Source organism: Thunnus maccoyii, chromosome 10 (assembly GCF_910596095.1).
Source record: "Thunnus maccoyii chromosome 10, fThuMac1.1, whole genome shotgun sequence".
Taxonomy (NCBI): Eukaryota; Metazoa; Chordata; class Actinopteri; order Scombriformes; family Scombridae; genus Thunnus; species Thunnus maccoyii.
In genome coordinates this window covers 12,601,418-12,624,188 of record NC_056542.1, presented here as the reverse complement: position 1 = coordinate 12,624,188, position 22,771 = coordinate 12,601,418, and the positions used below count along the sequence as shown (strand labels likewise).

The 22,771-nt window shown below is 38.6% G+C and overlaps 2 protein-coding genes across 10 annotated transcripts in view; one reads left to right on the top strand and one right to left on the bottom strand.

The window, feature by feature from the left end:
• Positions 1-456: 456 nt before the first annotated feature.
• On the bottom strand, positions 457-18,157 carry cblc (Cbl proto-oncogene C, E3 ubiquitin protein ligase). 5 transcript variants are annotated; one of them, XM_042424184.1, is made up of 14 exons: positions 18,101-18,157; positions 14,593-15,408; positions 8,715-8,861; positions 8,448-8,604; positions 7,680-7,801; positions 6,962-7,099; positions 6,782-6,869; positions 6,491-6,622; positions 3,534-3,719; positions 2,616-2,768; positions 2,337-2,389; positions 1,638-1,721; positions 922-986; positions 457-628 (listed from the first exon to the last, which is right to left on the bottom strand). In XM_042424184.1, exons 2-14 carry the CDS (start codon positions 14,967-14,969, stop codon positions 495-497), a joined length of 1,836 nt encoding a protein of 611 aa, XP_042280118.1. In that variant the 5' UTR covers positions 14,970-15,408; positions 18,101-18,157; the 3' UTR covers positions 457-494. The 5 variants fall into 5 exon arrangements, with proteins under 5 accessions (XP_042280118.1, XP_042280116.1, XP_042280115.1 ...); XM_042424182.1 differs by lacking the exon at positions 18,101-18,157 and adding an exon at positions 15,692-16,320 and having other exon boundaries at positions 14,593-15,529; XM_042424181.1 differs by lacking the exon at positions 18,101-18,157 and adding an exon at positions 15,692-16,320.
• The window catches only part of bcl3 (BCL3 transcription coactivator), a 21,298-nt gene continuing 16,627 nt past the window's right edge, over positions 18,101-22,771 (top strand). The window contains exons 1-4 of one of the 5 annotated variants that reach the window (XM_042424186.1): positions 18,155-18,182; positions 18,265-18,347; positions 18,908-19,050; positions 19,460-22,584. In XM_042424186.1, the coding sequence (XP_042280120.1) occupies positions 22,080-22,584 (505 nt within the window). In that variant the 5' untranslated portion in view covers positions 18,155-18,182; positions 18,265-18,347; positions 18,908-19,050; positions 19,460-22,079. The other 4 variants (XM_042424189.1, XM_042424187.1, XM_042424188.1 and 1 more) reach the window with 4 other exon arrangements.

The following is a 22,771-nucleotide window of genomic DNA, read 5'->3' as shown; positions in this document are numbered from 1 at the left end:
GTTTGATTTTAGTACCATATATAGACCTTTATTTACCCATTTAACAAAACTTTGACAGCATTGTTGTAAGGTGTGGGTTAAATGATGAGGCAGCCTATTTCTATTGTTTCACATATTCATTCCAGATATATGAAGCCCCCCTTCATTCGTCCACATAATTTCCGTTTACCACCATTCAAATATCAAGCCTTTCATTGATTTATATTAGTGCATGAAGGCTCAGCAAAGGTTTTAAGTATAAAGAAGTGTGTGAGACTATGAATCAGTACTGAGCCTACTGGGGAGATAATGGCAGAGTAGAACAGTGAACAGTAGGAGGCCTCAGTGGGCAATTTTCTGTCAGTCCCACCCACTCATCTCAATTTCATAGTCAGCAGTGCAGCGGGTCATTTACAGGACACCAAAAACTATTTTTACATTCACTGAAGGCTGAATTCCTCAGGTATTTTTAATTTTATTTAAAAAGTCTTTAGATTCCAGATGTTGTTTTTCTGTCAGGATGACATTGTTCTCGCCATTTCTCCCAGGCCACTTTCCTCTTTTCGGGGCCCTGGTCTCCTTTCATCTCTCTCCTTATGTTTTCTTCTCTGTTTGACTGGGCTGGAGGGTCCGAGCCAATTTGCTCCACCTACACCCACACACAAAAAGGTCAAAGTCTAATAAGATGTCTAATCTTCTACAACTGCAAAAATGTCTGGTACACCAGATAGAATTAAATTCTGGCATGAGACCAGGAGTATATCGTGAGTTACTAATGAAGTTATGAGCAGTAAATTTGCCAGAGTAGAGTAATTTAAAGGTTTAAGGCTAAAGCCTGAATAATTTAATCACATTAACATGTTCTACATGCTACAGAATCTAATTCCATTAGTTTTAATACTGTATGTATAACACTAGATTAAAGTATAAGCCATAACTTACAGCCGACACCCATCTGGGAAGAAGAAGAAGGTAACCTTGCTTCTGTGGTACTCAGGTGCTCAGTGCTGTTTAAAACAGAACAATGCAAAATGGAAACAAAGGTGAGTTCATAATAAAACAACTGCTAAGCATGATCAACCGAGTAGTAAACTTATGAAGTAAAAAAGATGAAAGAAATTAGAGATGTGATATTAAAGAAGGTATATATAATATATACATTACAATACCTTAGACTATATAAGTGAATTTTGAAAATATTGTGCAAAAGACTAGTGTTGCAACTCTGGCAGCCATGACGTGAGAACTATAAATTTAGTATAAAGGTATACAGTATGTATGAATAATAACTACAGTGCATGCTATTTAAATATATATACAGTATAGAATAAAAAATACTACTATGATATGGCATATATTATAATAATATAATATAGTACAGTTATATAGTGATAATTGACATGAAGCAATGTGAGGTAAAATAGTATTATACGCTACTACTTCTATAGTAATAATAATGCTTGTAATATGTTACAATATGCAACTTAACTGGTCTACAGGTATTGTTGTCCACATACAATAGTCACTATATAAAGGTCCCACTGTATGTCTGTGGCCTGATAGTGTTTACTGATGATGGTTGTCACTGCCCATGTGCACATGTAAGATAAAAATTGTTTATTGTTGTGAGTCTCCATGGAGTCTTTGTTATCAATCACCTGTGGGAGAGTGAATGTGGCGGAGGCGGTCTCAGCCCATGAGCGTTGTCCTCCTCACTGCTGTGTGATTCTTCCTCCTGCCACCTAGAAATTATGATACATCAAACAGAAGATGCTAATCAAATTAGGAAATTACACAATAACATCTAATAAACAATAACTAAAACATAGAAACACTGCTTGCAATCAGCAGAGAATATTTTCAGTAATCTTGACTACAACCCAATTTGGCCATAATAACTACATCTCAAGACTAAGAGGGTCGGCTGGTGAACACATTTAGGACTCACATCTCTCACTTCCTTTCTCAGCTTCAGACCAGTCAGAGCTATGAAACTCTTGACTAGAATCTGGACAAATTTGACTGTGAACCGGTTATCTGAGTTGAGTAATGATAAAAAAAAACCCAGATGGAGTTAACTATATTCTGCAAAATCTGTGATATGCTGTATAGTCTTTGCACAGTTGTTCAGGGTTTTTAACGCAGGCTTAAAAAGTTACAGGAACTAGGTGGAAGTGTCTTCTCTTGGATCCCTGATATAAAATTGGACCTGAATATACCAGGTGACTGTAAATAAAACTACAATCAAGAATTCACTCTAACTACAGCATCACTTGCAGGGTGCAGTGGTTCTCATATATGCAGACAACAACAGTAATCTGTCTCCTTTGCTGCTCTGCTGTAAAACAGTGTCTAACCTGTTCCTGTTTGTCTGTTTGTGTCTTCTGTGTGCTTCATTGCCACTGTGAGCCTGCAGAACAGAGAAAACTTGTCACAAGGATGTCGCAGGCTTTAAGCTATTACACATATTCACACTACAGTTGGTGAGTCTCTGCAATAATGTGTATGAATTAACATTCCTCAGAGGTTTTAGTGTCTGTGAGGACTGGAAAAAAAAAAACAGACAAAGTAACACATCACATCATCAAGCTGCCAAGAAGTAAATACAGCAACAATATGCAAATAGCTCGACTTACGGGATGGGACCTGGAGTTTTTTGCTGGTGTCTTGGATTCTGATGTCTTGGATCGGTTGGAGGGAGATGGACCGCGTGGGGTCATGGTGTTTTTAGGGGGCAGAGGTGGACCACTGAGGTGGGAGCTGGGAACCTGGTAATCCAAACTTGAAAACTGTTGGTGTGAGAGAGAAAGAAAATAAAGAAAGTGGCCAGTGGGGGTTTAAAAAAAAAAAAGATTTTGTCTTCATTGGAGAGCATTACTTGAAAGTGACAGGAGACGACTAGAAAGAGGGATGGGCATGCATGTTGTAAACGAGGTGCCCAGATGTTAAGTGATTCCTGTTAAATCACTAAACTAAGTGTGTATTTTTAGACTGAAAGGGTTGCACCAGTCTACAGCCATGTTAGCGGCTCTGTGAGGTTGTACTGAGGCTGATGGGAATGTCATTAGTTTTGCAGGTATTAAGTCATAAACCAAAGTACTGGATAAATTGAAATTTTTGGGAAAATTGGAAATTTAACCTTAATGATTAAAACGTAGAGCTCCCTCCAGTCAAAAATGTGTTTTACTTCTTGTCCCTTCACTGTGCAGAATGATTTATGTGCAGAGTTTGACACTATTGGCTGTTTCCACATTCATCTGTTGAAAGTTTCTCTAGTTTCTCTCTACACTGACAATGTTTTTTTGAAGCAGGAGGTGTCCTGAGGAGGACATGAGTGTATGTGCAAAATTTAATGGCAATCCATCCAGTAAATGTTGAGACATTTTACTCAACACCAATTGAAATATTTCACTGAATAAGCAGATCACCAAAGTCTTTTTCATGTCAATTCATTCAATAGTTGTTGTGATATTTCCATCTGGACCAAAGTAGTTGACTGACTGACACCGCCATCCCTAAAAAAAAAAGGTACACACAGAAATATATTCACTCACCTTCCTCAGGGCAGCCATTTCCTTTACCACAACCTCAATGTCCTCATGGTCCTCTTCTTCCTCGGTCTCGTCCACCTCTTCCTCCTCCCATTGGCTGTTGCCTGGAACGTAGGGCTGGATGAGGATGGACTCCGTTCCTCTGATGTCGCAGCGACAGTATGGGCAGGTGTAGCCAGCTGACTTCTGCTAGATAGTTATCAGTGACAGGTTACAGATAGAGCAATGGAAACACTAAGCAATACATGAATGTAAAGGCCCTTTTAAGGCGTAGTTTCACATTTTGCCTTGAGAGCAGCTTACTGTCTTTTAAACTGTATGTAGTGGAACATGTTGGACTTCAAAGAAAAAAGACACCAGTTTTTCGAAAGATGAAGGAGGTGGAAAATACCATGTTCAACAGACATTGTAGATTGTGGTTTTCCACAAATGAAAACTGAGTTGTACTGTAGATGAAGGTGAATCGTTGTAACAATTTGCTTTTTCTTTCATTGCACGAGCACCCTGGCTTTGTGTATCTTGAGGTTTTGTGACTCTCACTGAATGCATTTTCTGTGACAACTGATCTTTACAGATGCTGTTTGTTTGTGTGTTGCGGTCATGATTTTTCAAATTGCTCCCCAACCTACATTATTAACTTTTTTATTTTTTGCAACTGTTTTTCAGTTTGTTTATAGCCGAAATTTGGACAGCTATTTTTTGACATCTTTCAAACACTATAACTTGCCTCACACCACTTTGACAATCATGTGATAAACGGTGACGGACGGACTTTTATTCGAGCTGACACATGCAGCTATTTGGTATTCAGCTGTAAATGTGTGTGCGAGTCCTTTGAAATTGTGATTTAGTTTCTTCAAAGTTTAACTGCTTGCTATTTTCTTTGCACTGATTGTATGTAAACTTGCTGCTGAAGAAGAGTAACTTGACAGCGTTGACTAAAGTACAACTTTTCCATTGTGGTCTGACGTCCACAAAGCTTTTTTTTTTTTGCATGTCTGCCTCTCAGTCACTCTCTCTCAAAGTGTGTGTGACTGATACAGTTAGAGGAGGATGTGAGCATGAGCTCACACAGGAAGTCCAAAGCCAAATGTCAGGACATGCTGTTGTGCATCTCTGCAAAGACTTAAACCCCTCCAAAATACATGGCAGGCTACTGCCTGTCCGACTGAAATAAGTGGCAGCTTTCTGTAAAGCTTTATTTTACCAGCAGCAGCTTTAATTTTGACTGAATGTCTACAATGTCACTCTTGGTTTCGAAAACTCATTTAGAAACTGTCTGAAATTCATTGTCCTTCCTCTGTCTTGTCTTATGCATAGGTATGATCAGACTAAAAGTTCTATTATATTCCCCCATTTGTGATGTTACACTCGTCGGTGTGCATACTGACAACATTTCGTCGTGACTGGACATGTCTTGGCTGTTTGTCATTAATATTAAGGGATAATTAGGTTCTGACAGCATACAGTACACATAGTAGCACTTTGCACGACAGGACTGATTTGGCTCATGAGGTTGTCAACAATGAAGGTTATGACATTGTACAGAGAAATGAGAAGGTAGAGGTCATGTCTGTTGAGCTGTCTAATAATTAAAGACTGGCCAGGTGTGACATTTCACCAGCAATGACAGGGTCATTTTCACTAAAATGAGTCATGCTCAGTGTTTTGTTTCACTCTGTATTGTTTTACAGCTATTCTATTACTTCTCTGAGTAAAAATTACCATAACAAATTAGTTATTTCTGTATTTATTGGTGCCGCAAATCAAAAAACACGTTTCATTTATGCATCAATTACCTTTAAGTATTAGAATGAATCCAAAAAACTGTATGCTGCCACCATCCACTATTTTTTCATAAGTATTTGTCATTTCTGATGAATAAAGACAGAATTGTTTATTTTAAAAAAAGGTTAAGGGATAATTTCACAGCCTGTTGGTTTTTGAGCCATTGAACCAAAGTTCTGATTCCAGCAAGCTATCAAACTACAGTACATGCTCATGCACAGAATTGCTTTCAGAGGATGTTAGAGTGGAGTCCACAACTCCTTCTGCGGAACTGGACGCTTATATGTATGTATGTACCTTCTAGAAATGTGTCACTTCAACAAGGCTGAGTGATGCAATCTGACTTCACTGTAAAAACAGATGTGGGGAAATGTAATGCATAGATGACTAGAGTCTCATGTTATGTATTTCTGTAAGCCTAGTTGATTGATTAATTCAGCATTAGTTCATAGTACTTTCAAGTGGTTTTTGCACTGTTTTCTCTTTCAGCTACAGTAAGTTTTCAACAATTCTACATTTCAAGACAATGTTGAGGGTGAAGATTCAGAGAAATTTAAGTTTCTTGGTCTAAAATGAATAAATAAGCAATGCAAAAAGGTAGTAGTAGTCTGTAAGGCATCTGACTTAAATTGTGTTTCACATTTTTCTCACTTTCTGACCTTGTGGATATGTCATAAGTTGTTCCTGTTTTGCATCCTCAAGATGAATACAAACTTATATCTTTAGAAATGTTGTGATTTGTATTTCCTGTCATATCTCAACCAAGTATTAACTTTGAACATCTAGTTTTTAAAACTGCTGAAAGCAGTGCTAATTTGCAAAGGTGGTCTCAACTAATGTCCTATTCACATGCTTTGTTAAACAAAGAGTATATTTTTGGCATCAACCCCAAACCACATTCAAATAACCTGCATTGTTACAGTATGGTGGGGCTTCAACCAACAACCAAACCATTGAAACGCTGATTTCAGGGTGGCCTGCAAAAATAAAACTAGCTTAGCCAACCCTGACTGTTTCATGCCACTGAACACATGACAACTGTTACAGTAACAGTCTGTCTTGGTTTTACGTGTTAACATTGAGCATGAGGAGGCTGGAGATTAGTATATGGCTAGAAGTAAAGGTGGATATATTGTAGAATAAGCTGTGAGTGAGTGGATGACGGTTCATACCTGCCAGCCTCTGAGGCAGGGTTGGCACAGGAGATGGCCACAAGGCTGAATACGAGTGTCCTTATCCCTCTCTGCACAGATTTTACACAGCTGGAAGGTGCTGCCGATCTCACAGTAAAGTTCATACTGCTCCTGTTGGGTGTTACAATGGTAGTGGTAGTTAGAGACAAGACAGAAAACAATAAGAGAATATCTCAGGACATGATCTGTACTTTGTCTTGGTACAGCTTCAGCCTGCTGCTGGCAGTCCACTGTAAAATTGATAAAGAAGTATAAAGTGCATCCGCTTACTTCTGTAACTCTGACTTTGCCCCTCTGGGTTGGTTCACTCAAGCTCGTCAGGTCGGGGTTAACATCACGGCCATCTGGGTACAGGTAGCTGCAGGCATAGAAACACACAGCGCTTAGAGAAAACACACAAACAAAGGTAAAATACAGGAGAAACCCATGTGTGTGTGTGTTTGTCCTAACCAGCCCCCCTTGAAGCCCTCAATGAGCGCCTGGTAGAGAGGTGTATTCTGAGGGATGGTCTGGATGATGCCACCTTCAATGGTCACGTGGCCAATAGCCCACTGGCCCATTCTTGTACAGCTTAGACGGAAGATATAGCTGAGAGGGACAGACATAAAAACAACACTGAAATAAATTCATACATTTAGACACTGAAGTTCACCAATAAGTCACTTCAGTACTATTTTGCTCACACAGTGCCATTGTTTCTCTCATCACTACCATTGCTTTGGTCTATATTTGATTTCTTATTTTCTGTATCTGTGCTATAAATTCTAAAAAAATTCTGTCACTCAAAAAATGATAATATTGACACTACAGTATGCATATATCTACTGTATGACACTTACTTAACATAAAGACAAAATTTCTTGAAAACTAGATGCAAAGCTGGAAAGCTTGAATTTGATGCACTATGGAAAATAGGCCCAAAAAATAAAGGTACTTCAAATTGGATGAAAAAGTAATAAATGAAGCTCTCTGACCCTGATGAAATCTTTCAAAGCGTTGTGGTTCTATGCTTCAAGGATCAGATTTCCCATGGTTCAGATCAATTGGTAGATAAGATGTAACTCAAATACTAAACAAAAACTCTACACAGGCTGCTTAGTTTAAAGATATCTGTGAGTATGATCAGCTTTGTTTTTCAGTCAGAATTTGCCGCTGTGCTCATCCTCACCTCCCAGGTCTGTGTAAGTAGTGTTCCAGTCGAGCTACAACCTGGTCGTAGGTGAGGAAGGCCATATATCCTGGATGGGTCACTGCTAGCTGGTTCCAGTTTCTAATAAGTGACCTCCAGGGCTAAAAAAAGAGGGAGAGGAGGAGAGATTCTGCATGTGAACTTGTGCTCGTCATTTTTCATTATTAAAGGAATAGGTCAACATTTTGGGAAATATTCACTTTTTGCTAAATATGAGGCTACAGCCATTAGCCAGTTAGCTTAATTTACCATAAAGACTGGAAACAGCTAGCTTGGCTAGGTGCAAAGGTGTATTTATATCACCTTGTATCTTGTTTGTTATTTGTGCAAGAACTCAAGTGTGGTTTTACATAGAGGTTATGTGACAGACAATGACTCACTGTCAGTGAAAGTCTTGAAGCCAAAAAAATAGTCTAACACATAACCCCCTGTAAAATCTTTTTTGCTGTTGTATGGATTAAAAAAAAGAGATATAAGGTGTCAATTATTGACTTTTTAGGGGTGCAAATAGGTGGATTTTGTTATACCCTAATAGACAGGCTAGCAGTTTCCCCCTGTTTCCAGTCTTTATGCTAAGCTATGCTACATATCAGCTAGCTTTAGCTTCATATTTATCCTGCAGATATGAGTGGCATCAATCTTCTTATCTAACTCTGGGACAGAGAGCGAATAAGTGTATTATTCAAAATGTTGAACTAATCATTTAAGCAATCAGTTTATTGATTGTACTGGAAAACATCATCTTACCTGAAACAGTCTAGTGAAAATGTCAAACTCAAACACAGAGATGTGGTCATTACAGGTGAGATCTATGGTTGACTTCAGAGCCATGGACTCCATCCCTTCCTCAAATGCATGCACACTTCGCAGCTGCTCTTTAAAACTATTCCACTGCACAATACATCTGTCAGAAAACATTATTAACATATAGTTAACATGGACACACATAAAACAGACCAAAATAAAAAAAAAAGTCACACAAAATTCTGCATCATAAAAATTTCACACACTCACTTATTGCCAAATGAATGCCTCCAAAACTCCCCAGCCTCTGTTTTAGTCACCCTGTAGGTGTCACCCTGAAAGAACCCCCCTGGAAACAAGGCCTTCAGCTCCCAGAGCATGTGACTGAATAGCAAGGACAGTTTGGTCAAATTCCTCCTGAGAATGAGAAGCACAGCAAACTTTCAGTTGTGTTTGCAAAAATAAACATGAACACTTTGCTCTTTTATAATTTTAGCTCATGTTTGTCACTGTTGTTGGTGATTTGTGTTAAAACTTTACAACCAGGCCACCATGCTCAGTACTGACTGTGTTATACACCGGAGGTTTGCTATGAATAAATTGCAGAAAATGGGGCGAAATGTGTAAAATAAAAATAAAACAAAATTAACAAACGCTATAGTACATTTGATACTGTACTATACTTTGTTTCATTCGGAAAAGCACTGCCGATACTTTCCATAGACACACACACTCACACACACACAATGGGTGGTCCAGCTACAGTAGCAAACAGGATGCTCTCTGTTGCATGCTTGTCTTACCACAAAATGTTCCAGTGGCCAGTCTGCCGCTTCAGGACAGTTTCTACCAGTCCTAACACTCTTTCAAGGGTCTTTTATTTATTTAAATTTATTACTTTTTTCACAATTGTTTTTTGCACATATCTCAACTATGTGTGTTCACTTTTTTTTTTAGAAACTCTTCACACGTCTGTCCACTAAGCAGCTTTGCACAACAGCTGATTTCACACCCAGAATGAACACCAACACCCACATTAATTTCATCTACTAGCACACCAGCAGCAAACATTATTTGACAGCAGATTTGTATAATTTAAAACACTGACGAATAAAAAATGTATGATTTTGTCTTTTTGTCATCAATTTTTACATAAATGTAACAATATCAAGTATATACTCCAGTATATGTTACATTAATTGATGAAAAATACTGCAATATGCCTTTATATACAAGCTGCAGTAATCCCACTATTATAATACAAATACAGTTATAATTGCATCCTATTTTTTGACAGTCAAGTGACATATGGCAAAGAATTTCTGACATCTCTCTGAAAATCTTCTGCAGCTCTGTCCAGATGCTCAAGCGTTCAATAAAAGGACATTTGATTGCATGGATGTTGTTCATAGACTTTCCACCTGAATGAGGAAAAGATGTGTTGAGGTGTGGTGGTGTGTGATGGCGTTGAGAAGAGGAGGGCAAGGTGGAAGGAAGTGTGTAAGCCACATTTCTACCTCTGAGACAAATATAGTGGTGAAATTTATAGTATATATAGAGTACATAAAGTATTAACTATATATTAACACACCAGTGCAATGTTGTTTTTAGGCAAATGGCTGTTTGCCTAACTGACATTGTATTGTATTACTCCTTTATCTGAGTGATTGTCATATAGTCATATATCATTGCTACATATCGCTCTTCAGCTTTATCAGCTTGATGTACCTGAACAAGTTTTATTTGTATATTGTTCACTTCAAAAACTCTCTTATCTCAATAAATGTAGAGATCCTGTGAGCAGTGGATATTGAATTTCAGATGTGAAGGAGTCAATTCTTTACACAACAATCTGTGTCAAATGGCTGTAACTTCAGATCACTTTTATAGACTCAAGTGAAAGCCACCTATTTTCGGACATAGTAAGTACAATGCGATAATCCATTTTTACTTCAAAACCTAAAGACCTGAAACCTCAAGCCACCTCTGTGTGACTGTCACATGCAACACGATAGCTTATAACTTGCATCCTAAAATCCACTGAGATTCTAGTAAGATTACCGGAGTTTGTGTGCTAAAAAGCCATAATTACTCATTTTAATTTAAATTTAGGTTCAAAACCTGTAGCTACATGCTAAACATAATGTGTAGCTTATGGTAAGATGTTAAAAGTTTAAACCTATTGAGGGCGGGAGGGCACAAACTGTTTTCTTATATGAAAAGCAGTAGAGGAATGTATGTACATTTATTGTAGTACGAATTTGAAGTACTTTGCTTGAGTATTTTCTATTTCGTATCACTTACTTCACTTACTAATTTCTCATACAAAACATATAGTGAGAATATGATGCCATCATAGATTAAACTAACCAACAGTGTACAACGTAGTTGCTACCGGCTCCATCAACTACAACAGTAAAATTCTACTTACATGTAAATGCATCAAAAATTATTATCTAATAATGTGTAATAGCGTAACATTCACGGAGGCCATTTTCTGCGTTGAGTGTTTTACTTTTGTTCCTTTAAGGATTAAATTACATTGTGATGATTACTGGGCTGCAATTAACAATTATTTTTATGATCAATTAATCTGCCAATTATTTTCTCGATTATCGTTTGATAAAACATTAAAAAAACAAGTAAAAAATGCACATTTTTTTTCAGAGCCCAAGGTGATGTTATTAAACATCTTGTTTTGTTTAACCAACAGTCCAAAACCCAAAAATATTCAGTAAAACAAATATTATAAGTATTTTTGCTTGAAAGTTACTTAAGGAATTACTGTAATCTATTATCAAAATCAACATATTGTCTGCTGAACGACGAATCGATTAATTAACTAATGTTTGCAGCTCTACTGATAATACTTCAGTACTTCGGTAACATTTTCAATGCAGAACTTTCACTTGTAATTGAGTATTTTTACAGTGTGACATCGCAACTTTAGTAAAGAATCTGAATACTCACACAAATGATGGAAAATAAGTTAAAATTTCATCTGCAATTGACATAAATTGACATATTAACAGATGAATGTATGCGTGACCTCTGGCTCATAACAGTTGTTTCTACACATGGCTCTCCTATTTTTGACAGAGTTTGCACATTTGCATGTTATGTCTCTTACATTCCAGTCAGAGAGGTACAAAGTCATTCGAGTGTCACATACAGTAATTTTGAGGCCGTTAAACTTATCACTGTCTGTTTCTGTCACGTCCACCATCAGTTGGATCTCAGTTCTGTTTTCAGCTTCACTTGATAGCCAAGCTGAAATTCTCCTAATTGAAAGGTAACTATTATTTAACCACATTCACTCTCTTACTATAAACAGAATCATCTCTGATCAGTGTAAATAGAAATATACTGAGTACACGCATCTCCCTGGCCTGAGCCTGTGGGATATCAAGTGGCAAAAAAGAGGACATTGTAGAGGAACAAATGAACATAAAAGAGGATATCTACACTGAAATAAACAATTTGTCATGACATCTAAGCCGCATTACACATAACACTGCGTGAATTTGCCACATGGCTGCCCATGCAGACATGGCTGCGGTGAGAGAGCCATCTGTTCTCTTGTGTTAACAGAGTCTTGGATATGGCAGAATAAATCTTCAAATATCTGACTTGCAGTTTCTGCCAAGATCTTTGATAAAACCAGATGTCTTTAAAACAGAGTGTATGTTGTTGTAAAGAGCAATGAGATGTTGGAGGAATAAAATTTAAAGCAGGGATGGGTGATACAACATTTATATCAAAATATAAGAATATAACAAGATGATTAGTTGAATTGTTCAGCGCAATGAACTGTATCTACTGTTAATTTGTTACTGTATTTAGTTGAGTTAAATTTTGTTCATTTTTATATACAACTTGTAAAAACAAATGATTGATTTGAAGGTTTATTCAGGTCAATCATTCGAATAACAGAACTGTCTAAAACGATAACATGCGCTCACATCGCCATGTTACGATTTTGCTGAAACCAGACAGATAGATGTGTTTACTGTGTTTAAGAGGACAACAGAACAAAACTACTCTAAGCTCCAGTTGACAGAAGAAATCTTCATCCTATGATGGTGCAATTACATAAACTGTGTCTCCGATATAGTACCAATTTTACCAATAGCACTCCAGCGACGGGCGGCTCCAGCGGCTTTATTTACTTATTTACTGTAGCAGGTAATCATCTAAAAGAAACTTAGTGGAATAGTTCCACATTTTAGCACTTTATTGCTGAGAGCTGGATGGGGGGCATTGATACCACTCTCATGTCTCTGGATGTGAAGTTATTGTAAGTTTTATACCTTTTCTGAGTCATTTCACTTATCTTCTGATATAGCTCTCTATACATTTCTCTCTTTATATTTGGCTTGTTCAGCTCTTTCTTGTTTTATTGATCAATGTGATTTTAAATTGTTGTTTGTTTTATTGTTGCTCATGTTGTGTGACCAGTGACCACTTTGTGGAAGCTGATGGGGATCCAAATAAAGAATAAGGTTATTTAAAAAAAAAAAAAGAAGAGTCGAATCTCAGATAAAGGCTTTCTGCTCCGATGAACACAGTTGAAACGTTGGCTGCTCCTTATAAAAGTGAAGGCTTTACTTATGACTGTGCCTCAGATCTTATCTTGCCTGTATTTGGTATAGAGTCTGGATACATTTGCAGCGAATGTAGCAGAGTAGCTGCGTGCTCATCCAGTCCTGTATTTAGGCCACATGCAGGTTAGACACAATCAAATAAAAGCAGAAGGTATAGTCAAGCTAAAGGATTTTGCTTGACCCTGTGGATAAAGCTGTATAGACACACACCGGGGAAAGTCTGTTTTAGGCCCGACTCGCTCTCTCCCAAACTGGTCACATACGGAGGTCATTTATTTATTTTTTGCCTCGTTTCCCCACATTAGCATCACAAAGATGTAAGTTTGGCTCTTTTTCCACCCACATCATTAGTAGTCCTAACAGGAGCGGGAGACGCGGCCCAAACTCCAAATAAAAAAAGTGTATTAGTCTTTGTTTAGCTGTCCCAAAATATGCACTTTAGCCAAACACTAAACTTATAGATTTTTTTCTCTCTAGGGAACAATGAAGTCTATTTTTGACTTGTGGGAACAGGGGAAGTTATTTTATTTTAGTAGAGTAAATAGGCTTAAAAACTTTCAGCTCATTTCATTTACTGTTCATGGAGGGGTCGAAGCCTCGGACATAACTGTCAAGTCTTAAGTTACGACTTTGTTTTAAGTCATGCAAATATTTAGGTTCTTGTAGCTATTTTTTTAAAGACTATGACCAGCCCCATTCCCATGGTACTGCATGGATGCAGATTTGATGGATGTTTGGCTTCTCTCTGACCCCACAGTTTGCCTTACTGAATGTCAGGCTATGTACAGTAATCTGTCTGTAAAAGGGTCATGTTTTTTGTTTGAGAACATGATCTGATTGATCAAAGGTTGGAGAGAAAATGGCACCCGCATTATAAGCCTATTCTTAAATGCCTGATTGACAATCAAACACATTTTGTAACTTATTTCTGTAAGTATCTGAAATATTAATCTCTGAAACTGTTTGTTTGAATGAGCCTGAATTGAAAATTTAAAAAATTCAAAAGCAACTAGAAAAGTATCCACTATTACTCTAGATTATTCTCGGACATCACTGTGAGCAGTTTTCATTAGACAGGTGAGAAAAGCTCTACAAAAGCTGTTTTTTGTAATGAGGACACTATTCCGGAGAGACATGTTGCTCAATTTTTCTTAAATGTAATGTTTCAATGCTATAAACACCAGAAATTCACCAGAAACTAGGTCAAATAAAACCAAAAAAAGATTTGAGGTCACTGAAAAACATGTTTTATGTAATTTGGGTGAACCAACGCTATATTTAAAAATAGTCTTACTCCAGAATAAGATGCACGTGACAGTACGTGACTCTTGTGAAATGACTGATACTATTTAAAAACTTATTATGAGTTATGTTAATAAGGACAGAGGAAAAAAGACTCATTCAATCATTAATGTGTGAATGAAGGAAGGATTTGATTTCAATCAATAGTTTTTTTCCAAATGACAAGTGTTGCATTTTGGAATTAAACACTTCAAAAACGTGCTTCTCTTGTGTACATGGATGTCAGATGCAGGCCCTCTTACCTGTAGCTTGATGTCTCCTCAAATATCTTCTCCCGCCCCTCTTTAAACAGTAGAATGGCCCTCTCAGTCTTATCTAGCAGGTTTCTCATATGGACCCTCAGGTACTTGGCCTCATCTCCCCGGGGCACCTGGCTGCCGCCCACCCTGGAGCCTTGGTATGGCTCCCAAACCTGCGTGACCAGCGTTGTCGTCTCAGAGACCAGCTCTGGAAGGTATGGCGGACTGTTCCTCAGGCCCAGCCGAGGGTTAGTGCACAACTCGTAGAGCTTATCCAGTCTTCTGAGAGCTTTGTCCACCAGCCGCCGGTCTCCGCTGGTAGGGGGCTGGGAGCTGGATTTTGGACTCTTGGAGGCTTCTGAACCTGCTGCCGCCATCATTTCATTGGTGTGTGTTTGAAACTGGTGTGAACGAAAGACTACCTTAAATGTCAGTGACTATGTGTGGGGGAGTGTCAAAAGATAATAATGGTCCTGCCTCGCCTATTGAGGTGTGACAGTAAAATTTTTGAATGCGTGTGAAAGTTACTAAGCAGAAAACTGCTATTACTGGCTCAAGTTTTTGAGTGTTTAAGCTGGCATTTGTTATCCTTACAGTGGCTATTGTGTGTTCCCAGTTTCATCTGAAAAGCACACATCCTAACCTCCTCAGGCAGCATCCATCTTTGATCCATAAATTAATAATCCAACAGCATTACATTATCCAAAAATGGACAGCATGTGCAATTACAGTGTCTTAAAAAAATGCACTCAAAGCTGAACGTTTCCTCTCAAAACAGCCACAGTTGTCCATTCGTAGCATCTCACTCCATTGTCAGATCTTCAGAAAAATTCAAAAACACAAGAGCTGTTATATATAATGGCTGTATTTAAGAAAAACCAAACATATTTCCACAACAGCAACGATACAACACAAGGAGCCAAGCAGGAGAAAGACTGATCTGAAAACAAGGAGGAAAGGGTTTGACACTGACACTCAACCCTCTCTCAAGAGTTCCAACTTTTACCATCCCACTCCCTTCTCTTCCAGTTCTGCCCACTCTACACTTTTAGCCCTTCTCATAGCCAGAATCTCCCTCTATTTAGCACAATACTCTGCTTACCAAGGTTCCAGCAGTCCTACATTTTCAGGGTCACCAGAGATGAGACTTCTACTCACAGCACAGCGGAAACACGTTTTCTGTCATTGCCTGAAATGTTGCTTCTTGTCTTTTGTCTCTCTTTCTTGATGTCACCTCTCTCTCTCTCTCTCTCTCTCTCTCTCTCTCTCTCTCTCACTCTCTCTCTCTCTATCTCTCTTCTCGGTACACTCTTTGATTGGTTTCCTGGTTGCAGCCAGACAAACAGGTTTGTTTTCTTTGCTCTATTGCTCAGGAGGCAGGCAAGCATTGAGTGAGTGAGAGAGAGAGAGAGAGAGAGAGAGAGAGAGAGAGAGAGAGGAATGGGAGGGAGGAAGTCAAGAGAGGTGTGAGCTCAAAACTAAACATTGACTCAGAATGAAAGTGGAGCGCAAGGTCTGACAGACAATTGTATCTTGGCAGGTATACACGTATACTCTACTTATTAAAAAACAGGATGCTTGTAAGAGCAGTGTGTCCGCAGGTCAAAGTTCTGCAACAGCCTCCTCAGTTGGGATATAAAACTGAGTTATGAAAGTAAAAGCAAATGAATCATCATCATCACCTGACTGCCAGCAGGGAGCAATGCTTACTGTGTAATTAAAAGATTTCAATTAGCATTTCATCAACTACAGAATATGACATGAATTTTTGCAAGTTATTTCTCTAAATTTCCCATTGGCTCAAGGGATGGATTGCCACAAATTTTGTATAGCTATTCATGGCCCTGACAGGATAAAGCCTACTGACCTTGTTGATCCTCTGACTTTCCTCTAGTGCCACCCGCAGGTCAAAATTTCCACTTATACTGTGAAACATCTCAACATCTACTTGATAGATTGGCACAGACATTCATGGTCCCCAGATGATGAATCCTACTGACTTTGGTGATCTTTGACTATTTGTTTACCACCAACAGCAGGTTGATATTCATGGTTTTGAGTGAAGTGCCTCCACAAGTATTGGATAACTGTTTACATGCCGTTTATAAACACATTTTGAGGCAATATACCTGCAAACTCATGACATTCACATCAACCTGAACTGTACTTTGTGTTTACTGCTAATTAGAAAATGTTAGCATGCTAACGTGCCAAACTAAGGGTATACCTGTCTAACATCACCATGTTGACTGACATTAGCATGTAGCCCAAGACACTGATGTGCCAGAGTACAGCCTCACAGAGCCGTTAGCATGGCTCTTAGTTTAACTTTAAAAAAAAAAAAGAAGCAATTTGATTTCATTCCATTAATTATTTTGTATGTAGGGGAGACCAGGGACAGTTGTAACACTTTTTGCGATTTTCCTGATAAATCAAAAACCATTTACACTGGAATAGTCCATTTACTATATTATAAACTTCAACGTGTCAACAACTGAAACAATGTATTTAAGTGGTTTTATGAAATATGTATAGCTTGCAAAATTGATTTAAATACAGTCACTCCACTGTTACAACTGTCCCAGTGCACAGGGGCAGTTGTAACACATGCCAGGGATGGTTGTAACATGCCAAAAATATATATAATTAATCAATCAAATACTCAAAATGAAAAAGATTATTTATCATTCACGTTATTGTGACTATTCATCTCTTTTTTAAAATAATGAATGCCTTTTTTCACACTACATGACAAAAAAGAGAGGTTGCCATCAAATTATAATGCAAGAATTCTACCCATTAAAATTTTTTAATGGGTAGAACACACCTCCTCAAAAAAGTTTAAACATGAAATCAAAATGGATTAGTTTGAGGACAGCAAAGAGGGGTGGGGGCACTCAGTAGTCCACATTGATGAAATCATTCCAAGTCACAGTTGTGGCAATCGTAAAAGTCACCTCCATCTGTGCAGTCCTTGTGTGCCCAGGTTTTACAGGACCAGCACTGGAGCCAGACCTCCCTTGTGCTGTAGTAGCTCTACAGGAACATAATGCAGTATTCATCTTCATCAGATGAGTCCTTCTATCTATCTATCTAACTATCTATCTATCTAATGTGGGCCCATGTTACAGCCCTGTCCCTGGTCTCCCCTAAATCTATCTATTTTGTCTGTTTGTTTTGGGGTAAGAAAAATTGTTGTTCCATTGTCTGTCCACACATCTATCCCATGTAGTTATCTGATATGTAAAAGATTAAGATGCAAGAAATCTGCTGAACATTACTAGGGTATAGGCACGTGCATAAACAGACCTCAAAGGGGGCTTGAGCACCTGCACTTTTGGCCTCCTAGAGAGAAGTGTCCCCTTTCTGGGGTGTTTTTTAATAAATAAATAAGGTCCTGTTATTTCCTCTACATCCAGCATGACACAACAATATACTCAGTACCTCGTCTTGTTTCTGAGTGTAGCTGAAAGAGAATTTATATTGATATATGTTAGTGTTAATAGTTTACCGCGAGGTAGTTGGCGGAACTCAGTTGCGTGGAACTTTTCGGTGGGGAATACTATTGTCATCGCACATCCCATTCAAAGCGGGTAAGGACGGAACACGTTTCTCCAAGTTGTTTAAGTTAGTCATAATGTTTTGAAAAGGGTATGTATCTTTATCCCCCACAAGCTATAAGATAACGACGATATGATGCACGTAAGAAATACGACAGAATTAAGGACGTTTTCCTCCTGTAACGAGAAGCCAGTGAGGTGCGTTCAATGTCAACTAAATTAATCAGAATTTCTAGCGTCAAATTAATCTGCATTATTTATAGTCAACATGATGTTGTCATTGTGTTTGTGTTATTAATGTCAGACATGAAAGTAACGCCTAATATACGATTATATGTACAGTAAGCATATATGTTTCCTTTCTTGGTATTTTATGTATTATGTTTGCTCAGCAGGTGGATATGGGTATAAGGACAGTGAATGCAGCTTCATATACATGAATGTTGAACGTTAACTGTTTACTAAATGTCATTATATATTTAGGCAAATAGTTAAGTTCAAGCACTTTTTCAGTATTTTTGGACGGAGGGAGGGATGAAGGAATGTTGACTGTTAAAATCTTTTATAAACCAGTGTCTAAAACACCTTATATGTAAAACTTATGTGCTGCTTTTTAGAATTGTGGCTTAAATGATTTCTTCCAAGCCTCAGTATTATTATAGGATATGTGCATTATGTTAAACTAATTGGTTGGCACATAGTAATAGTATCTTAGCCATGCAATATCAGCATCTTCTTATTGCCTGTTATTTCTGAAGCAATTATGCCTTCTACGGAGAGGTGGTAAGAGACCAATGTGGAGGCGAGAGAGGCCGCCATGCAGCCACAGGAAGTGCATCTTTGTCAGCAGTATTGAGCTGAGTTTCTGCAAGTGAGGATTTCAGTCAGAGGGCAACAGCAGGTAAGAGTCGGTCTGGTTAACATGTGAGAATTTAATGAAATACACACATACACATTTCTTTGCATGTATAATTAATTAACTGTCATTTAGAAGTGTTTGAACCAACCTCAGTCATAGGTTTGTTTTAAAAACATAAATTTTGATATCCCTTTGACAGTTTTGCAAAAGTAGTCATTGCAGGCATATATTTATTTAATTATTTGCAAAAATCACCTTTTATGAATTTGGGCCCCTGCCCCTCTAACATCCCCTGGACGTCTGTGCACTAGAGGCACACACCCTTTACTTAAATAAACATAAGAACCCACTGAAAGCATTATGTACTACAGATTTTAATGAATAATATTTTAATATTTCTGTGTGGGAGATAATGTCATTTTATTGAACTAATAACATATTTTGTTTACAGAACTCGTATACAGTACACAACACCTGGTGTTTTCAACATTGCAGAGACCAAATTATTTTTAAATACTTTGAGTTAGAGGATACATTTCTCGTTAAAATTGCTTGTCACTAAACAGCACGTGGCACACAGTCTGCACAATTTAAAGAGAATACTGACTTTGCCTCACCCTCCACAAGATGGAGACACTAACTCAGACACTGAACACCTAATTTAGGGTTGCCACTGCAATCTAATGATTTTACCTTAACCGGACAGAATGAGCACATTTTGAAAAACATTTCAGATCTTGTGATTCAACAAAATGATTCATCTAATTTTCACCAGTTGTGCATGCTGCAGCAGCAACCACATGACCTACCTGCTAAAGACAAATGTCAAAACCACATATGCAACATCCAAAGTGAGCAATGCTTTGTGCTGTAATAAATGTAGATTCACTCAATGGATATCTGTTTCAAAATGCACAGAGTTTCTCTCATTTTTAAGACTAAGACTAGTTGCACCTCTGCTCTCCTGGCACAAGGGGGCCGCATTTCATTGTTTTGTATCTGGATATGTTGTCTCATGATTTATACTATTGATGACTGCTGTTTGCATTCATCATGCTGCACTGTCTCAAAATAAAGAGTCTGTGATTTTTAACGGGGTATGTTTATTTTTCTGTTCACATATATGTCTGCTCTTAAGAATTAGTTAATGTCTCATTCATGCAGCAGTAAACACTGTCAAGTGTGTGTTCAGGATGAGGCTGGCTGTAAAAAGGAGTAGGTTGGTATACTTTTCATAAATAATGATATCTAATGTCAGAGGAGACCATGATGGTTGAGTGCCCTGACAGCTGCAGAGTATGTTTGTGCAGTATCAGGGTGTTTTAGGGACTTTAGACACACAACTTGACTTTCCGTTGCCCGCTCCACACTTCAGTGGAAAGAGGAAAGTCCCAAATTGACCCTGGTAATCAAAACCTTGTCTGAGGGTGGTGTGGGTAGGATAAGATTAAAGACCAGGAGATGGGGCGTGATTTGTGTGTGTGTGTGTGTAAAAGTGAGTGTAAGTGAGTGTAAGTGTGTGTATGTGTGTGTATGTGTGTTTGTGTGTGCATGCATGCTTGTGCAGGCTCGTGGACACATTTATGGAGTGTTTGTAACAGAGAGGTAACATGGCCAGGTTGGATAGGGAACCTTCCCTCTGAAATGTTCTTTTATTCTGCTTATTCCCTCTTCGTGGAGTACAAGTTCAGCTCTGAATCTGCAACCAGGTGACATATGACCGACCCGAGGCAACAGAACAGTGAATACACCGATGATCTGACTGACATTGTGCATCTGATGGACTGCATCACCTGTACAGTCTGTGTCCTCCAAGCAACACCAGAGTGCTAAACAAGCTGCTAAACAAGAATTAAGCATTAAGGCTTCCTTGAGCTTTAATATCATTTAAGATGTTGTAAGTTTACATTTTTGCAGAAATAAAAAAATAATGTTTTGATCATTTCTTCAGAGTCAAACATGTTATTACTGGAGTCAGATCAGTAGGAAAGCATCACAAGACTATTTTATGTTGTAATGGGTTTAGCAAAAGTGGAACCTTATGTTGTTTTTTAGACTGAGGTGTGAAAATCAACATTACATCAGCTGATCTGAGGCACTAAAACCTGTGATCAAAATAACATGAAAACCCCTTCCATGACATCATCACGAGAACACAGAAAAGTCGAAAAAATTAAGTTTATCATCCAGAGCCTTTTATGTTTTGGTTATCCTTTCTCTATTTTTACACTGATCAACATTAATACTTTAAAACCGACATAAATAGGGTCATATGTGCAATCTAATAATAAACGTAGCATATAATTCTGCACATTGTTTTAATCAGACTTTCCTGACTTGTTGCATTCTCATCTAGGCTACAGTATAAACTTTAAAGTAGAGAAAAACATCTTTACAAGGGTCCACTTTAGATAAAGACTACAGTTCTCATAGTGTAGTAACAATTAAACGTAACCCAGAATAAGTTCTACTTTAACTCTCTGCAATTTGCACACCGATAAGCACCCCAACCGACAAAAGCATCGATCCGTCTCTCCTCCTGAACTTCTTAAGAAATTCAGTATGATGTTTTGAACTTGCATGCAAAGCAGATATCACAAAACGCGACAATGCAGACTTTTTTGTGAATTTACCACAATTTTTTTTCTCCTTTTCCTCCCTCACTCTCTATAATTTACCCTTAAGTACTTTGTTTCGGTTTAAAGGGAAAGCACCCTGTGTCACAGTGATTACGTTCATTAAAGCAGATGAGCGGTGCAGCTGCACTGTACTACCTGCAGTGTTAACTGTACCATAGGTGCGCTAGGACAACCTACACATAGCTTAATCTACACCAATTGGCTCCTCTTCGAGAATAAGTTTGCATTCTGAGTCAATGAATCTGTAAGCTTATCTAAAATACACCAATGACACAAAAGGAAACAGGCTGATGAGTTGGTCGCTTGATTTCATGGAAATGGGAATTGCGCACTATTGGCCACTTTGGATGGTTTGATCCCACCAAGCTGATCACTGATCATCGAGAAGTTGTCTTCCCACGCACACACCTGAAACTTCTTCGTCCCTGGTTGATGCCGAGGATCATGACCATGAACGGTGACCACCAGTCGGTTGCCACAGCACCGCTGGATCTGCGCACCACAACCCGGGAACGTGGGAGCACCGGGTCGAAGACTCCGGACTACAAAGGTCGCGTCAGGGACGCTCGTGTGTCAGGCGGCTCCCCTGCACCTCCAGCATGCACAGGAACGGACAGTTTGGTAATACACTGCCCGGCAGTCAGGAGCGCACCGAGCTCAGAAACCAGCGCGGCACGCAAACGACCAGCTGAATCTGCTCTCAGGCTTCCTTTTAGGAAACGCCCGATTCCTGTCGAGCCGGACACCCAGACACACTCGCCGGCTCCACCTGAACGGGGAGACCGCTCCTCTGCGGAAGACACGGACTTGCCATTTCGGGGGAGCTTGTCGAACGGGAGTAGGGTTGGCGTAGCACCAGTGACTCCCAGGCGGGTTGAAGAGACAGGACAGAGTCCATATGGATATAACATTCGCTTTTTGGACCCGTTTAGTTACGGTAAATGCTGCTGGACAACATGCAGTCTATCACACTAGTAGGCTATTATAGGCTTCTTTTTTATTTTTATGTTGAAGTTTGTTATTTTTAACACGAATTTAGCTGCACTGTTCAAAGATTTGCTGTGATTTCTCATATGATCTCATATGATATCATATGAATACCATAAGTATTTGAATTCCGGATC

What these genes read in the sequence shown, in the direction of transcription:
- cblc (XM_042424184.1), bottom strand. Translation starts at nt 14,969, where the DNA reads ATGATGGCGGCAGCAGGTTCAGAAGCCTCCAAGAGTCCAAAATCCAGC. An exon ending in CCTGCCTCAGAGGCTGGCAG is followed by an intron (nt 3,720 to 6,490) that starts GTATGAACCGTC and finishes ATAACTATCTAG; the next exon opens with CAGAAGTCAGCTGGCTACAC. An exon ending in TTCCCAGATGGGTGTCGGCT is followed by an intron (nt 629 to 921) that starts GTAAGTTATGGC and finishes GTGTGGGTGTAG; the next exon opens with GTGGAGCAAATTGGCTCGGA.